Source organism: Branchiostoma lanceolatum, chromosome 5 (genome assembly GCF_035083965.1).
Source record: "Branchiostoma lanceolatum isolate klBraLanc5 chromosome 5, klBraLanc5.hap2, whole genome shotgun sequence".
In the NCBI taxonomy this organism is placed as follows: domain Eukaryota; kingdom Metazoa; phylum Chordata; class Leptocardii; order Amphioxiformes; family Branchiostomatidae; genus Branchiostoma; species Branchiostoma lanceolatum.
In genome coordinates, this window is record NC_089726.1 from 13,857,367 (window position 1) to 13,876,338 (window position 18,972).

The following is an 18,972-nucleotide window of genomic DNA, read 5'->3' on the forward strand; positions in this document are numbered from 1 at the left end:
CGCACAAACACGCACACATGCACGCACGCATGTACGCATAGACACACGCACACACACACACACATACACACACACACACATACACACACACACACACACATAGAGGCCGTCTCCCTAGGTGACCAGTACGTATAAGTATGTATCTTTTGATAAAGTTTGTATACTTTACTGCTCAATGTGGGAAAATGATATGACTTTTTCCCAGACAACTGTTCTTGAAGTCACGAGTTCATTTGCTGGATGTTAGATAAGTCTCTAGAGCTACATTGTATTCAGAAGGTAGATTAACATGTGCTTGTGACACATGTAAGATTTACTTGTTTAGTTCAGCAAAGAAAATATCAGTTGAACATTGGGATGGCAGCTGGAAAAAACGGCAGTAGGAGGGCTGAGGTAGAAATACACGGTGAAGTCAGGGAACCAAAGAGCCACATACTTGTAGGCCTTAACGTTGCTACTGGAAGTGTAGGGAGATCTAGACATGTCGCTTCTACAGAGAATCCATTTCATCCAGTGGAATATGTCATCCGCAAAATGTCTGGAACCAAAAGCAAATGTTCCAATGGCGTGGTTGATAAGAAGCAAACCCCTCCCATGTTATTAAAGGTAGTCAAAAGGCACCAGGGAAAGGTAGGTCACCCTTTTCGTGCATGTGACATACTAGTAGCTAATGCTAGTGCATTCTCCAGAATGGTCCCATTCAGTTACTGTTTCTTGTTTGAACATAAATGTATACATACATATATTAGATAAAACTGAATGTATTATCATAACTCTTGGCAGGTTTCAGACATATACAGATTTCATAATTAATACATGCAGAAGGTATGCCCAGATCTTTTCAAGGAGGTTTCTTGCTGTGCGTGGAATAACAGTGCAAGTCGACCACAACTTCTGAGGGTACTACGCAGTCTTTGTCAAACGTGGGTGTAGAGGAATGTGCGTCATAGGAGTAGGAATACTTAGCCATCAGGAAAATTACCTCGGTGGAAAACTTGTATTGTTTCCGGCTGCAATGTCCAATGTAACCCCTGACATTCAGCGATTGATAACCCCTGACATTCAGCGATTGAATATTGATCATGCCCAAAACAAATGGGAGCTTATTTCTCGCTTGGAAAGGCACATTTTTGGCAATTGTTCCCCTCATCATCAGACTCATGTATGGAACAAGGACAAGGACACTCACATTAGGTAATGTGGTGCAGCCAAATTCGTATCACAAATTAATGTTACAGAAATGTTTCCATTCATGAAGGGGTAATTACAGGTCATAGCACTTTCAGATTTTTGTGTGCATTCTAACATAATTATGCGTTTTAACATAATTAAGCCACATCAAGTCAATGATTTTTGTTTCCAGATTTCTTAACTGAAATTTTAGCACAGCAGGGGGAAAGCAGAGCTGAACAGACAAAGTACAGAGTACAATCATACAAATGCTGTGTGTACTGTACCTTTGTCCAATGTAGATGTCCAAGAAAATACCGAAAGATATCCTGTCTTCTCTTTAATCAGTTTTGTTTAGCATAGCAGCATAGGAAACATAGTGGGCAACGTTGGATTGGCCTTGAATCAAGGACGGTTTGTTTTAGCTTAATAGCACAAGGTCAAAGTCACATCACAGCCAAATATGAGAGATAACTTTCAGAGTCAAAAGAGGCTTGGTTGAATTCGTTACTCTTCAAGCTATGCAGACATAGAGCTATTTTCACTCAAAAGTTATGTGTGTACTCAGAGCAATGCAAGCAAACAGCACATCTATATGGTAGCCTGACCTAATATAACAGAAGAATTTCTCAGAGTATATTGATGGATTTAGTTGGTTGACTATGTTAACCCAGTGTACTTAAAAAAACCAGGCTCAAAAAACTTGCATCAAAATTCAAATCCAAAATCTTTAGTTGTGGTACTGCTGGTATTCAATTTTTTACATTTTACTGTTGTTGAGAATTTTTTTCTTTTTTCAATGATTGACATTTATTCAGACAAGCAATTAACCTCCCTGTAGATATTTGCAAAGACTGAAATATTAAAAGTTAGCTCATTTTTAAAACATGTCCCTCTTAAGAGTTTGATTAGAAACCAACTAGAGTGTAATCATTTCTTAGAGAGTTTTATAGAATTGAAGATATCTCCTGTACCTAAGCAGTGTAAAGATTCAAGTAATATTTCACTATTTTTCTAGATGCAATTTGATGTTAGGAACTCCTTTTTTTCTACAAGATCTGTTTTTGATTGCAAAAATGTCCATGGAATCCTAAAGAGGAAATAAATAGATAAGTTTGTCCGCAGGATCTATTGACTTGAACAAAGAGGGCATCACTTGAGGAAACTGTGTTTAAACTTGAGTAACCTTTCGAGGGGATATTCACCCAAAATGACCTTTCATGGTTTTCAGTGGAAGGTTTCCAGTCCCCACCTTTTACATGCCCTTGTTCCTGTATATGATATGGTTGTTCCTGTATATGATATGGTAGGTAGCTTCTCCTCACACACACGATTCTTTTGGACACGTGTCTCTTGGGTGCCAGTGGGCGTGTCCGCAAGCTATCCATCCATTGGACGTAGCAGCTAGATTACCCTACTAATGGCAGATGGATCGCCACGACAACGACCTAGCAAAGAGATGAAGGTCATCTGATCATGACTAGATTAGGGCAGTCAAACCATGCAGGCTGTGCAATAAATAAGAGGTGCCCGGCTTAGAGAAAGCCACATTTTACTACATCTACTTCCGTGAGCGCCATAGCTTTCTTTTGGCTGGAGAAAAAAAATGGAAGAGATTCCCATTGGTGAGGAAGACAGAAAGTGGACCAGGCTAAGCATCTTACAGGAGTATGACATGCAGAAAAATGGTGTGGAGTTCTGTCTGAGGAAGGTAGGGATGTGGAGATGTGCAAAATGTGTTCCATTTATGTGTCTAGCTGTAAGTGAAGAGAGAATATTGTGTGACTGATGGTTATGTGAAGAAGTAGGGTCTAGCAATCAGTGTTGCTCTAATAAAGTGAAGTTGAGCATAAAAAATTTGATTCTACAAAGGGAAAGAGTAGTAGTGTATTAATACAAATGTCAGATGTGTAGACTGTTGACTGTCCAAAGCTCGTTTAACATCTAACATTTGGGCCCCCATCATGCCATAAACATATCAAGTAAACCATACTGTTAGAGCTGAGATTTCAACTGTTTTTAGTGGATATTGTAAGACTTAAATGCCAGGATATTACTTTTATCTGTTTGTCAATGATACTGGACTATATCCATATTATGTGCCATATGGGCATTTGAAAATATAACAGGGATTAGATGTTGTTGCTTTTTTTATATCAATGGGAATACTGCATTTATTAATAATCCATCATCCCTTGACCTCAAGTCTTCTGTTATTGAAAATTTTGGAATTGTTATTAAGGTCAAGGACTAGTAGAGGACACTGTGACGTTTGCGGAAGGGCAGAGTTGTTTATACTATACCGGTAGTATCTATGATTGTAGCTGACAAAGCATGAACTGGTCTTTAAAAGAGGAAAATGCAGCCATTTGATTTGCATTACTGTGTACATGCACTGGAATGTGTTCTTTATTTTATTTATTTATTATGTTCTTTATGTTACTGTTAGAAATTGATCTTCTTCATATGCAATAGATGGTTGCATAGTTCTGTAGAGTAGGAATTGGATGTATCAATATTTACAGGTTACAAAATATATCAAGAGACTTGTTTTTGTTATTGGTTGATGGTGTATGTGTTTGAATGCCATATGCACATGTACATGCATTTCAAGGCACTAGCCATCCTGTGTTGACAAGCTATGTTACAGGCTACAAGTATTATTATTATTTTTTAAATATATAGGTAATAATTGAATATTCAAACATAGCAATTATTGTGAATGAAAAAGAAGAAATATGTATATTTATTTGAAATTGAAATTGTTGGCAACTTGGGAAGCATTCTCTTATAGAAGACAGGAAATTTGATTTTTGTTTGGGGATTAGGCAAATTTACTTAATTATGGCAAACAATGAAAACTCAGCCTTTGTTATTATAAATTAGGAAATTGGGTAAAACAATTAAGTCTGGCTGAGGTTTGACAGACACTGTGTAGACAAACTTTGCTTGTGAAAAAGCAAAAGGCCAAATGAATACTAATTCACTTTGTTTTCATGGTAGCAAAATTTAATGATAGAAGGAAAATGGATGTGTTAGATACACCAAAACTTCACACCAACAAAATTGTCTTAGCCTTTGGGAAGACAATCTTTAGATTTGCTTGTGAGTAAACAAAAGGTCAAATGAAATGTACATATTTGAATAAGTAGAAACTGATTTATGACCTCAGTTAAGCTAACCTGTTCAATGGAGGGTGTAAAAAGACATGATGGGAGTGAAAGTGTCTATGCATTAAATTACTGCAGTTTTTACTCTGGGTTAGTTATCAACAAGACCTGTAGCAAAGACATGCCTCTTCAACCACAGCTTCATTTGCTTAACTAATGTGTAATATAGATGTATAATGTGTAACCCAGATTTCTCCTGAGAGTGGGGCTATGTTGTCCTTTACTGTCCATGTTTAGTACTAATGATATAATGGGTTCTGGAGTGTTAAGCTAAAGTAGCAAAAGTAGGTTAATGAAAAAGTGCTAGTCATATAGGTGTAAATACAATATGTTATCATTATATGGATATTTCGTTGATACATATTGCTCATTGGCTTTACTTTCTACTGCAAGGTGGTTATAGGCCTGTATATAACCTCCTTGCTACTGGTAGTAGTTTCTCCTGTCTTGATTTATTGGCAAGGCTGATTTTATGTAAATGACATGGTTGTCTGTGAACAGTAGGGGACATGGTTGTCTGTGGATGGGTAGTTCGTGTTATGTTAATCTTGAGAAAACAGGTGTCAGTCTAGGCCACTGCTTTCCCAGAACCAGTAAAGTCTGTATCATTCATAATGGCACAGGCTCTAACACTGAACTACCAACCGTTACCAGAACCCAGTAGAATGGATGAGAAATGTTATGGAACAGCCAGAGCAGCCTTTCTCAATGAGGTAGTGGAGCGTATCTACACTGCTGGCCAGGTTTGAAAGATGTTTTTGTTATTAGGTTACCTCATAGTGCAAGATGTCATAAACTCACTTGAACCGGCTGATTTTGATGTCTTGAGGCCAAGACTGTGTAAAAATGATTGTAACTAATAAGGTATAGGTATCGAGCCAACCGCTTGTAGAACCTTCAATGTTGTCGAACCTGCCATATGTAGCCATGCTTATAATTAGACTAGCTGTATAGTGTACATGAAAGAGGTTTGCGATGATTAACGAGAGATGATATTGCCACCAATAGGGGTGTAGGCATGACCAGGACATCTGCTCAAGGGCAAAGTTGTTTACATCACTGTAACGGTCACACAAGGTGGTCTCACACAAATAGAAACCTCAGTTCCTTAATGGGGATGTTTATTGTGTCATTTTTAACTTGGCAAATGTCATAGTTTATTCTGTGTAAAGTTATACCAAAAGCTGAATGAAGTGTGAACCAAAATGACAGCAGAAGAGATTTACTAGACAGTGGAATTTGGTCTGCCTTCTTTTTCACATATTTGCTTTATACATGGGGCATGTTGATATGCCTTTGTGTCTGCAACTTTAAATTTGTTTCAAGACAAACAATTCAAAGGTAAAATAAGGATTTTGTTGCTGCTGTCATCACTTCTTACAAATTACATGCAGGTCCACGAATGACCTCCATGAAGTATTTGGCTCCAGTGATTGAATTATTTGTGATCTCTATCGTTAAGTATAAAGTAAGCAAACTCCCCTACCAGAATCTAAAGTAGATCAGCAAATTATCTTCCAGAAGCTGGTTGGTTGTGAAGAACATCATCAAGGATTCTGTATTACTAGTACTTCCTAGAATATTGTAATTCTTCCCAACGTCGCCTGCTTGCATGGTGCACATGGTAGCTAGTGGGCGACAGAATTCAGATCTAGAGTATGTTGTTTGTACAGAAGATACAGTATCCTAAATGCATGTATTAGCTTTTCTGTCTATGTTCCAACAAGGCTGTTTGATGTTGGGTATTGATTGCCTTTATCTGACATTTTTATTTTGCTGTGTGCCCTGTAGATGGACGATGTTATTGATGACATCATCAGCCTGGAGTCCAGCTTCGATGACAGCTTCAACTTCCTGGACACTCCTATGCAGCAGATCTCATCCACGGTGAGCGACACTTTCAAAACATCACGCATAAACATTTCAAAACTTTACACGACAACAAGCAAACAACCATGTTAAGTTGTAATGGTTATTAAAGCTCGTGTAATGTTTTAGCCTATTTGTTGTTTTACGTGCGATGGGTGAAAGATATCAGTCAGCAATCGATCAGTTATTGGTAATTTTTTGCAAAATAGGCCTAAATAAATTTGTATGGAGGTCCAAAGGTAGATTTATTCAGTCCCAAACATAGAGGACTTTAGACATGCCCATTAGAAAGGTCTGGGACCTCTCCTAGTTTGTCCTTTCCGACCTTTGGTAGGTTAAAGGTTGTGCGGAGATCAGGTGAACAGATTTGGTCAGTAGACAAATAAGGTTCAGGTTGGAAATTGTTGGTACCAAAAACGTATTACCAGATTGTTTGTAAGTAAAAACAAAATGTGTTTTGACTCTGTCATTGTCTATAAAAAAGACTTCAAATTAAAATGTTTTGAGAGATGTTCCAGGTATTTCACAGGCAGGTATTGTATAAATTTGGTTGTCTGTTGATTACACTGTGATTGCTTAATCCTGCTGATAGCAGACATGCTGGACAGCACCTACCGGATGGGAAGGCATGGGCATGACTTGCATGGAATGTTGCTCACAATCTAAGTAGAAATCAATTAATTGATCTAGTTAGTTAACATGTTGGTGAACATGTAGTTGATTAAAGTATAGTTTTTTTCTCTTAAGTTATTAAATGATATAGTGAACGCACTGTGGGTTACAATTATTAGTGTTTGTAGGAAAAAAATGTGCATGAAATTTTCAAGCTGATTTGTAAAACAAAGATATCAACTACTGAAAGGAATCCAGTATCTAAAACAGAAATGAGAGCTTTGGATAAAAGTCATATAATTCTATTAAGATTGCAAAACCATGTGAAGTGTGCTTATAAAAGTGAGACAAGTCCCCATGCTCCCTCCAGTTGTATACATAGTGTGTTTGAACAATCATATCAGGAACCGACCACTGGCGATTAATGGAGGTGGGGTTAGTGTAAATTGTAAGTTGAGACAAATCTGTACCTGGTGGATCACTACAAAAATTGCAGAAGTTGACAATGATGAATTTAAAAGAGTAACAAATTTTAAACAGTAACAAAAATATACATCTTGTCAAACTGAAAAGATTGACCAACATTTTCACACACATCCCCACTGATCCATTCTGTAACTTCATACCCAGTGTCAAAGTTTGCTTACGAGTCCCGCCCCCATCGCTGCCAGATTTCAGCCAACCAGCTGTTTGCACTGTCATCACACTGTTGGCAGAACAATAAAAGATGAACAAAGTACAGGGGGTGGGATAGGTGTAAACTGAGCCAGTAGTACACGCAGGCAGAGGGTTCCACCATGCCTGTACACAAGGCCATCCTGTGCTCCAGGAGAAATAGTACACCCAACATATCCAAACATGTCTCAACAGTTATTATCGAAGTAAGTAAGACTAGCTTTATAATTCTTTTTTTTCATTTTCATATTTAGATTGGCAGACTTTTAATGAATGGTCTTATCAATGTCAGTCATCTAGATATCAGAGTCATAATTTCTTTAGAGCTCTTGAATTGCCTGAGGCTTTCCACAAGAAACCTGCAGAAAATATGAATACGTTAAACTTGTTAGGAGATTATGAAAATTAGAATAACTTTAAACTTTTGATTGACCAGTAATTTAAGGTGAAACTTTAAATTTCAGGTGTTCGGGACTGTGACCCCAATAAAGGTACAAAGTGCATGAAGAAATAGTCGGCTATGTGTAGCTTCTGGTATAGCCTGACAAGCATGTGTATGCAGCACACGTGCAGAAGCTCAAACACAGTGCAGTTAAGACAAGAAGTAAGGCAGTGGGACACATGGCTCCCTTCTGTTAAACAAGCTCTCGCTGTCTGGGTGTCCTTCTATGGCCAGCCTGTTGGGTAAGGGCTGCTAGGAGAGTGATTTAATAAGACTTAGACACATGGCGAAGTCTTAGGTGCACAGTGTTAGTCAGTTCAGGTGTAACAAAGGAAAACATAACCCATTGTGTTTCATATCTTGTCCCACGAACACCTGCCAAGCAGGTACCTCACCCCAGGCAACAATACCATTTTTCTGTTCCTCTTATTGTGTTGGTACTGCCTGTGGCAAACTACTCACAGTTGGTGGTGCCATACCTGAAAACAATACAGTAATTTTGTTCAGCAGCTGCTTATTGTGTGATTATGGAACGCTTGACTTTATTTCTACCAGTAATATTGTATAATGAGGTAGAGTTGGATCAATAATGCTTCTACAAATTTGAGATAAGTGGGTGGAAAGGTAAACCAGATGATTTAATTGGATATCTCCAAATCACAGCTAACCACTCAAGGATGTGAAATATACATGTTGAACAAACAGTGGTGGAAATAATCGGTCACTTAAAAGACATGCGCTGTTCATTTCGGATCAGTGACTTCTTGAGAGTTACTATTTTCATCAGAAGCTAAAGGCTAGTAATTATTTTCTAAGGTCATATCAGACATTATAATGTTGCAAGAAGGCAAATAACCCGTAGTTGTGTCAATGCATGTGACATCATGCATGTAACATCAAAGTAACATCATGTATCATGGCCTGTCGAAAATGAAACTTAAAGGCTTTCTGCGCTGTACAGTATGGCATGACAGCTACATCTTGTAACATGTCCTGATTGGTCTGTTTGTTCTGCAGATGCCGCTTACGTCCAGCCTGCTGGATGGGTTCGGCACGGTCGGCTCCCTCACCCCGATGGTCACCGCCAACACGTCGGCGTCCTGTCCCGCCGACCTCACCAACATCAAGGAGGAGCCGGTACAGATGTCCGACAGTGAGCTGAAGGCTCTGGCGAAGGACAGACAGAAGAAGGACAACCATAACATGAGTAAGTATCATATACACATGTCTGATCGATGGGTTACAACTGCACAGCATTTTACCGTAATATTACAATCAAGACCTTGTGTTAGACTTGTTGTGAGAAATATGACTGACTTTCAGAGTGCATACTTTTGCTGTGAAGTAAGTACTAGTATTATGAACATGATACTGGATTCAGGTTAATCTTAATTTTAGATTCACATATACCAGTAGAAAAATGTTGATTTAGAAAAAAAGTAAGTACTAATATTATGAACATGATACTGGATTCAGGTTAAACTTTTAGATTCATACATACAAGTAGAAAAATGTTGATTTAGAAATTGCTGTCAGAAAATGTATTGATTTTCTTCCTACAACTGTATTTCCTGCTCAATGAAATTTCCAGTTGCTTGCAGAATTCCTATTATTCAATATATAACGTTAACCATGAAAAAGAAGATACCATGAAAAGTATCCTATATGTCCTCACTTGTGATAGAATCATGTTTACCTCTCTAAAGGGTGATGCTAGAAGGGGGGATGGAGGTGTGTTATTTGACATGGGCCAACCTTTCCTTCCATTGCAGATGAGTGGGGCTATTCTGAGATGGTGGGGTGGATAGGTGGGGTACCTGAACAGGCCATGGCTCTGGCCAAGGACAGGCAGAAGAAAGACAACCACAACATAAGTATGCAGACCATCCTTCCACACTCACATTCCCTCATTCCACTCTCATGCCCTGATCCAATCATCATCTCCTTTTGTCTTCTATCCATCCATCCATCCATCCATCCATCCATCCATCCTTCCATCTTCAAACCACCTCTCACTCCTGCGTTTCCTTCTTTTTCCTTTCCTCCCATATTCCTTAAACCTGCAAGGTTTTACTGTTGCAGTTTCAGAAACTGTTTAATCAGCCCTCTTACTAACCAGTCTTCCATTAATGATTAATTCCTCCTATCTTGCTCTGTCATACCAAGCTTATCCCTCCTCCTCAAGGGTCCCATTACCCCCTGTGACATGTCGACAGTACATCGGCTGTGCTGTATTCAGCTGCTCAAAAAAACAGAGCTGACTGTAGGTTGTCTACTCCCCATTTCACAGCTGTCAATATCTCTCCTACACCTTTGCCGTCTGATTCCTTCTGTACATAGGATGTTTGAAAAAACACAGCAATCACAATTTTAAAGGCACTAAGCTATTCTCTCTTTCGCTGATGAAGGTTAGACATCCAGGTAATAAGTTACATATACAGTAGATTCCGCATATCTGTATAGCCCATTTGTCAGCGCAAATTATACGACTCCCCGAACTATACGACTGTCCGAACTAGCGATATTGACGTCCCGAAGGAGGGGAGGGGGGGCGAATTGGATTTTGGGCAAGACACACAATTACACTAACGATATCGCAAATTTATTTTGCAAAATTTTAATCAAAGTACAATCCGACCTTTTCGTCGATCTTAACGTCACTATATTGGATTAAATACGCGATCTATTTTGTTCAGATGAGCCCGAACTGCGTGGGAAACTCCTGCCACATAAAAAACTCCCGCCGCATGTTGATCACGTGAAATCTTACAGTCAACCAATCAGAGCACAGGTTTTTATGACGTGAACCAATCAGCGCGTAGAAAAATGCATATCAATGAGTAAACAAAGATGGCAGCCCAGCGTCACAAGACCTTCGTCGCTTTATTTTTTTCTGAAATCGCGACGTAAAATACGATTCATCTACGCTACATAAGCGGGATTTTCACGGGGAAAGAATGTAAGGAATAGGTTCTCCGTCGAATACGGCCACAAATAACTGTAAATCGCGGCAAAATACAGCGTAGTGGCTCAAATGCTCCGACAAAAATCGTGTTTTTCTTTTCGTATTTTTGTTCACTTTCGTCGCTTGAGTCTTGAAAAACAGGTTTTTAATGAGATCACCGTATGTCAAAGGCACCGATATCGATTGTTTGCAAGCATGACAATAGCGAGTAACAAAGAATGTGATTGTTGAACGGTAGACGGCGTCCCCACTCCCGAAACAACAATTCAAATCCAAAATTTAGCCTGTAGTTGTGGGTCATTTTACCATAAAATCGGACAAGATTCTATACAATACCCCGAACTTTACGATTATGGGCTATACAGATATGCATTGTTTTTACAATTGAGTGAATGGTAAATGGTTTGGTGTTTTGGAATTCTATACAGAAAGACGAAATATACAGAAAAAAGGTATACAAATAATTGGCATATACTGTAGAATACAACACAGGGTTTTCCGTATCACCCGAGGTACCAGCTCGACCCCGGGTAGGATTGCCCGACGGCGGTAGGCCGGAGGGCGACCTGACCCGCAGGAGGGCTGGGACCAAGGGTGATGCGGAATACACCGTGCTGTATTTTATTTATGTCATGCCCACCTGAGAAAACACACATGTCAATGTGGAATGTGCCAAAAGTTGAGGGAGTTTTGTGTCCTCAAACTGACGGTGGCGCAACCGGCGCACTCCAAATGCATTCCAAATATTCTATGGAAGCCTGTGTGATACAAGTCTAGAACCCTGTGTGATACAGGAAATTATCATACGGTCCGGCTCAAACGTTTTCGCGGCCCAGGTCTGACATAAGCCAAAATATTTACTCAAGCACCTGACCAAATTTTGCAACAGTCATTTGGCATATTCTCTTTTTTCAGTCATCCAAAACTTTTGGACCTTCATTGAAAGAAAATGTCTACTAGTCAAAATAGAGACATGCCACAGTGGTATAAAATGTTGGCAGAACTATAATATGTCTTTCAATGATAAGATGCCTGTTACTAACCTTCTGTTGTAGTTGGCACTCCTATTATTACAACGGATTTCAAGCGGTTTAAAAGTTGAATTTTCCTGACAAATAACTATCCTTTACCTTTGCTGACCCCAAGTCTTCCCTACTCCTCTCTCCTCATATCTCTGTCTATCTGTCTCTACACACCAGCGTACAATGTCAACAGGAAGGCTGTGGCCATTGTGGCCCATTGTTAACCCTGTGTTTCTGCCAACTAACTAGTGAAGGCCTGTATTCATGGTGCCCCACATTACTGTTAATAGAGTTATACTAAACTGGTGATAGTTTAACAGGTGTAAGCTAAAACAATGGGGGTAAGGTTGGCCCTTGATTTATACATTTATCAGTGTTCTTGATTATTGACGACGCCAACAATTATTATTTTGTTTTGGTGAATATCTGTCATTCAACATGTCAAAAATATAACGTACCTCTCATGTTAAATTCTATGGAACACTGATAGATTATGGAAACTGGATTTTACCAGCGAGTTATATCAGGAATTTGAAGTCATACGAAAACTGAACAATGTTGTCATCATTCCAGTTGAGAGACGGAGAAGGTTCAACATCAACGATCGAATCAAAGAGCTGGGAACCCTGCTGCCAAAGACAGCGGACCCGTAAGTATCATACCTGCCGTTTTAGTTACCTAGTTATACTCAATACTCATTTGCATTCCTGTCAGACACAGGAACATGCCTAGGTTTTAAGATTATCTACTGAGTAGGACTTTGGAAATAAGTATCCAATCTTCCCATGAAATGACTGATTTTATAATGACATGTAATCTCTGGACCCAACTTAAAAAGATTCCCTTAAAAGTTACTTATCGAAAATCATGACTCCAAATTACTCAACTTTGTAGATTTACAGTCACATTATGCAGAGCAAAGTTGAAATTATTGCATAAATGTAAGACAAAGTCATGCAGTAGAAAAAAAAATTAGGGCAGGATGCTAATGGTTAGATGAAGATATTTTAAAGTACCTTGCAGGTTTTCTGCAGTAAGTAGCATGGTTGACAGTCTGTTGTAATCTGTGTTGTTAGTGACATGCGCTGGAATAAGGGCACGATCCTGAAGGCGTCTGTGGACTACATCAGGCGGCTGAAGAAGGAACACGAGCGTATGAGGCACATGGAAGAGAGGCAGAAACAGATGGAGCAGATGAACAGGAAAATGTTGCTCAGAATACAGGTAAACAAACAGTTTTTTTATTAGGTTGTTTACTAAGAAGATGAATAGGATCATTGTTGAAGGTATGCAAGAAAACAGTTACTCAAGCAACTGGAAAGATTTTGGAATAGGATGAATATGCTAAGGTAACAACTGTGAAAGGCAATGATTGTCCAACAAATGCGGTAATATATAAAAAGTAATGAAAAAGTGTCAGTTGTTCTTAGTTTCTTTTTACACAATTAGTGAATATGTTGTACCATACCATAGCTTCTCTGTCAATTGTCCCACTGGATCATGCAAATCTGTATTAAGCTGTAGTGCGCTTCTGTATCAGAAATTTTAGCTCTGTTCTTTGCGGTATCTCTCCAGGAGTTGGAGATGCACTGCCGTGCCCACAGCATCCCGACGACGCCCCTGACCAACGACACCTCCACGTCACAAATCACCGAACAGTTCATGAGACACGAGGGCCTCCTGTTGGCCGAGGGGGGAGGTGCAGTCTCACCATCTGAAGCCCCCGCTCCAGCCATCACCATCACGTTAGAGGACATGATGGACGAAGGCCCGGCAGGAGACCCCATGTTGTCGGCCACAGTGTCCCCTGACGGCAGCCGACGCAGCAGCATCAACAGTATGGAAGACCATCCTGATCTCCTGCAGCTCCAATGACAATGAGCCCTCTAGCAGAACATGCTGGAACTACAGGCTTGAAAAGGCACACCACTAAGACTTGATTGGTATTTTGTGACTACACTAGACATTAGCATTATCTAAGTACTACCAGGTGTACAAGAATGACACTACGTGGAATCATGCAACAGAAGAAAAGGGGTGGTGACTTATGAAAATCAAGGAGGGACGACGAGACAATGGAGGGCCACAAGCTGACATCTGAGTCGGTGATCACAGGAGACAGGACATGCAAAACTGTTGACAAACTTTCCATCTCACAACAGATAGCAGGTGATAGTTTAACCTCAAGCATTCCACAGATTGCAGATGACACCTCATTTGTACTGGGAACTTGGGATGCTAGAGGTTAAGGAAAAGTTGTATATATTATAGGAATTGGAAGATATCGGATTGTTTCACAACAGAAGTATATGTACATGGCGAGATGTCCGAATGAAGTGTTGGTATAGAGTCAATGAGAATGTCGAAATGTTTGATGTGATTATATGGAGTGGTGTGATCCAGCTCTGTTGATGTAAATACAGTGGGAGATAAATATGAGCTACAGAGTAGTTCCGTGCTGATATTACTATATGAAATATACAGGCAATGTGTGTAACTATGCTGTTGTTGATGTGGATATAGATTCTAGGGTAATCTCTAGACTTTTGGTATGATTTCTAAAATCTTTGAAACTATTTCTATTGTTGATACTTGAAGATATTTTAACCTGTTTGGGGTGGATCTGGTGTAGTTTCTCTGGTGGCAGAGAGGACATCCTAATATCATGATAATGAAGTCAAATCTGTTCCAATGTTTTGATTCTTTTTGATACATTAACCAAAAGTACAAAGCTCCTTATTTCACTCCAAATTGGGGTTGCATGGCAGAAGTAAAATGATTCTTCTCATGATATTATGCAGTACTGAAGCTGTGTAGTACTATATATGACAAAGGCCTTGTTTTGAAAAAGTGTAAAGTCCACATGCACACTGTATTCACTACTTAAATCTGTTTGATACATTGTTAAGTCACAGCAAGGCTCCCCAATTGCCCATCTCTGTGATGAATTGGTATCAGCCAAAGTCCACTCCAGCAAGGGGATGACTGTGATCATATGATGTGGACATACAGTAGCCAGGTCCAACTTGTTGATTCATGTACAAAGTCCATTATTGCATGTCAGATGTGATGAAGCATACAAAGGGCAGTATAAAAAGTAGTTGTTTACAGATCTGTGGTGTAGAGTGTACATTCACAGCTGTATGGAAACGATGAATACACAAGGTGAACTTGTTGCATCCTTAAAAACTTAAAAGATGTGAGATCTGCAATGGATGGAACAGCCATGAAAACCCTGCTTGTATATAGCATTTACTAAATAGGTGCTCGTCTAAACAAGAAACTGTAGAAAGTGTAGATGATCTAAAGTTCAGCTAGTAGTACCTCCACGTATAAATATGTGATCCGTAGAGCAGTATTTTTGTAGAATTGTACATACAGTGTTTGTTAATCACACAAATGGAAAAATACACTCTTATTGGCAACTAACTAACTTGATGTTTGATTAACCATGACTGGCCACAGAAGGGAACAGCTTTGCAAGTCAGATTGCTGGTATACATGTGTTACTTAATGGCTTTAGAACTGTCAAGGAGTATGACTTATTATTAGACTTTTTGTCACTGAGGTTTCCTTCCAGTATTTTCTAGCCTTGACTCACATTGTAGTGTATTCGAACACTTAACTACCAGTTGTTTTTGTAACCATTCTTATGGAACATTGTAAACTTTGATTTGTATGTGCCATCCTCTGTGAGTTGTGAAGATGATTCTGTTGGTCAATACAGCAAACATGCAGTTTGTTACATTAGTAGGTATAACATTCCTGCTCTGGTAAAAAATAATTGTCACGGGGTAAAATGTACAAAGAGATGAACATTTATAAATGTTGTACTTCTAGTGATACATGTCATCTAATTGAAAACTATTAGAAAAATTTAGAAAACTACAATTTTCTAAATTATTTACGATTTTGTATGTTTTAGTTTTTCATGTAACACTCACTAATTGCGTAAATTCTTACCTCACCAACGTAACAATCCATTAACTTAATAACTGTTGGCCAAACCAACTACAAAAAAAACTACCCTGAGTCAACCTTTCATTTCCCTGATAATTTAGAAGTTTTCTTTTGTTTTGGTTTCTTATTAGTCATTAGAATTGTGTAGCTTTGCCAATCTCACTGACATGTAACAACTTTTGTAGGTATAGTACGGTGCACTTGTCATTAGTTTTGAAACATTTCACAGTTTCTGTGAGGAAGAGCACAATAAAAGTGAACTAAAGGTTGATGTGTTTATGTCTCCATTCTGATGGCTACTGTGTACTGTCTGGGGTTATACCTGTATTGTAACACTAGTTATACATGCAAATTCAATTATTTCGTTGAACTGAGAATATGATGGGAGGGTAGTATGTTGTGTGTGAGGTGGGGGAGGTATGGGCGGTCTGTAACTTTAGGTTTGTGGGCATTTGCGGTATCTGCATGATTGATGAGAAACAGAAAGGCTATAAAACCTTATTGGTAAATGGTGGGAATCGTAAATTTCTGACAGCTCTTTGTTAGGTTGAGGTCAGCATCGTTACTAGTATATTATACAAATTAGGACATACTTAATGAGAAAGTAATTGTGGCATATGGTAAGTTAAGTTATATCTGATTGAAGGAGGCTGACCTTTCTTTATTGAAACACATTGGATTGTGGAGCATCAGTCAGCAAATGCTAAGTACTGTTTAACATAGCAAATTTGACTTATCAGAAAACTTTTATTTGACTTCCATCAATCCCTGTTGTTTTTCTATGATTAGCAGCGTGTTTTGTCATTAGAAACTAATTGTTCCCAGATTCAATTGCTGGCATTATTTAAGTTTAATCAATTTATTTGAACTAAATAAGGTTACAAACTTAAGGAATATTTAACCCTCAAACCACCGTAGCTTTTTTACGACTAATCTTACCGTATGGGGTCAAAACTGACCCCACAATGTTTTCTACAAATATAGCTTTATATGTGACTATTTTTGTGGTTTGTATATATGTATAGTTTAAGTAATCTATAAGGGACAGTTTGACATGATTAGGTGTGAATAATTTCTGCTCATTATCATAATTTATGCAAAAATAGGGAACATCGTCTTTTGCAACTTACGCCATTCAGACAAGCGGGCTCTTTTGAGGCCTGCGCCAACACTTGATGTCAAATAGCATCTGAATGGCTTACGCTAGAACAACCAAACTTGGTCACCTTTGCTAAAATTTTGTTGGCAACAATTTTAATCTAATGAAATATCTAATCAATGTTTTCATGTTGCTATGGTAACCGGTTTCTTAGAGCCATATTTGGAAAAAGTCGCTAATTTTGGATTTTACAATGTAATTCTAGGGCTGTCTTTTTAAACTGCACTTATTTTCTTACATCAATACCAACCAATTTAATTCACTATCACTTTTATGATTTAATATTCATAATTTATGCATATTTGATTACGTCATCGGTCAAAATCTAAGATGGCGGACGATATAATTAGATTAGCTAAAACCGGCTATTTCAACCTCAAATTTCATCATTACCATGTTTATTCAAACAGAAACAATCTTAATATAAACGTTTTGGTCCATTTTTATTGTGTTATTAGGTTATATGACGAAAAAAATGCATTGAAAATAATTCAAGATGGCGGAACCAAGATGGCGGATTTCGCAAGTGTAACTTGATATGAATATGATTTTTATGACGTCATTTTTACGTCGTTCCTGTTGCCATCTACATATAACGTCTTTAGATATATTATGATTTATCATACATAATTTCTATTTAAGTTTTATTGTGTACCTTTGAATTATATGGAAATACCCAATTTGTTGATTTTCGTCAATAAAATCAAATAAATGACGTCATAATACGTCGCAACGTCATTAATCTTTACGTTCATTTTTAAAAAAAACGTTTTTTCACGTTTCTATAAAATTATATTTTGTACCTAGGATCATAATAACCCTTACCATACATGTTACTAGCTGACAAGTATCAAACAATAGGGAATATGAGTCCAGATTTTGCTGGGGTCAGTTTTGACCCCACTGGACCATGCGTAAACTTTCTAGGATAACTTAATCAACAATGAGCCAATCTCGGTAAAAACTTGTGAGAAGTTATAAGACATATATACAAACAAACTCATAGAAGGACTTTTGTTTTCGACTCGAAATGTCAAAATGGCACATGTTAATATACGCCTGGGGTCAGTTTTGACCCCATACGGTGGTTTGAGGGTTAAATGGAAGGCAGTTTGTATAAGTTATATTCTCAAGTCTCCCTACGTTTTGGTTCAAAGTAGAACAATCTAATGACCATTGTACTGTCTTTGCTCTTGCCGACACCTACCTATCTGATCAAGTGAGCGTGTGTCAAGGTCGACGCCATATAGCGGAACATGATAGAATTGCAGCATCTACATCTAGGTTTTTGACTTGTCCCCTGACTTCGAAAGTTGCTACGGCCCCCAAATCCTATTCATTTCGAGGTCTCATCAAGACCTTCCCACTCTCATACCAAATATGACAACAATCCACGGAAGTGGTCTCTAGTTACCGTGTTAACACACAGACACAGACAGACACGTACGCACGCACACACACACACACACACATACATACATACATACACAGACACACACACACAGACACACACACACACACACACACACACACGCACACGCACACACACACCTTTATCTAATTTATTTGATGCAATTAAAACGCTTAAATTCCACCGGACAGTACTAGTACCGTAGATTGTCCAAAGTGGACGGCCTCCACTGAAGAGGAAACACAGCACTGTAGTACAAATGTGGGATTCATGCATGTTCCGTAGAAGCTGTCACAGTGATAGTTGATAAGAATAATAGCGTACAGGATAAAAGAAAAATCTGTGATCAGTACGGTAATGAAGTTTTACAGCTCTCCTTTGGGAATTTTTGACGCTCTCCTCCTTTTGACGAACCGCTGGATTCTTTGGCTGTGGAAACAGGAATGAGTAAGCAGACATATCCTATCTACAAATAGAAGTGCTCAGAACAGCGTCTCCAGACGGATCGTCCACCGAA

At 38.6% G+C, this 18,972-nt stretch overlaps 1 protein-coding gene across 3 annotated transcripts in view; it reads left to right on the plus strand.

Annotated features, from left to right (window-relative positions):
* LOC136435311 (microphthalmia-associated transcription factor-like) overlaps positions 1–16,154 on the plus strand; it is a 31,283-nt gene extending 15,129 nt beyond the window's left edge. For 2 of the 3 annotated variants that reach the window (XM_066428680.1, XM_066428681.1), the window contains exons 4-9: positions 6,132–6,227; positions 8,956–9,145; positions 9,711–9,812; positions 12,499–12,574; positions 13,002–13,149; positions 13,501–16,154. In XM_066428680.1, coding sequence (XP_066284777.1) covers positions 6,132–6,227; positions 8,956–9,145; positions 9,711–9,812; positions 12,499–12,574; positions 13,002–13,149; positions 13,501–13,800 — 912 coding nt within the window. In that variant the 3' untranslated portion in view covers positions 13,801–16,154. The remainder of the gene's footprint in view (positions 1–6,131; positions 6,228–8,955; positions 9,146–9,710; positions 9,813–12,498; positions 12,575–13,001; positions 13,150–13,500) is intronic. The other variant, XM_066428682.1, reaches the window with a different exon arrangement.
* Positions 16,155–18,972: the final 2,818 nt, after the last annotated feature.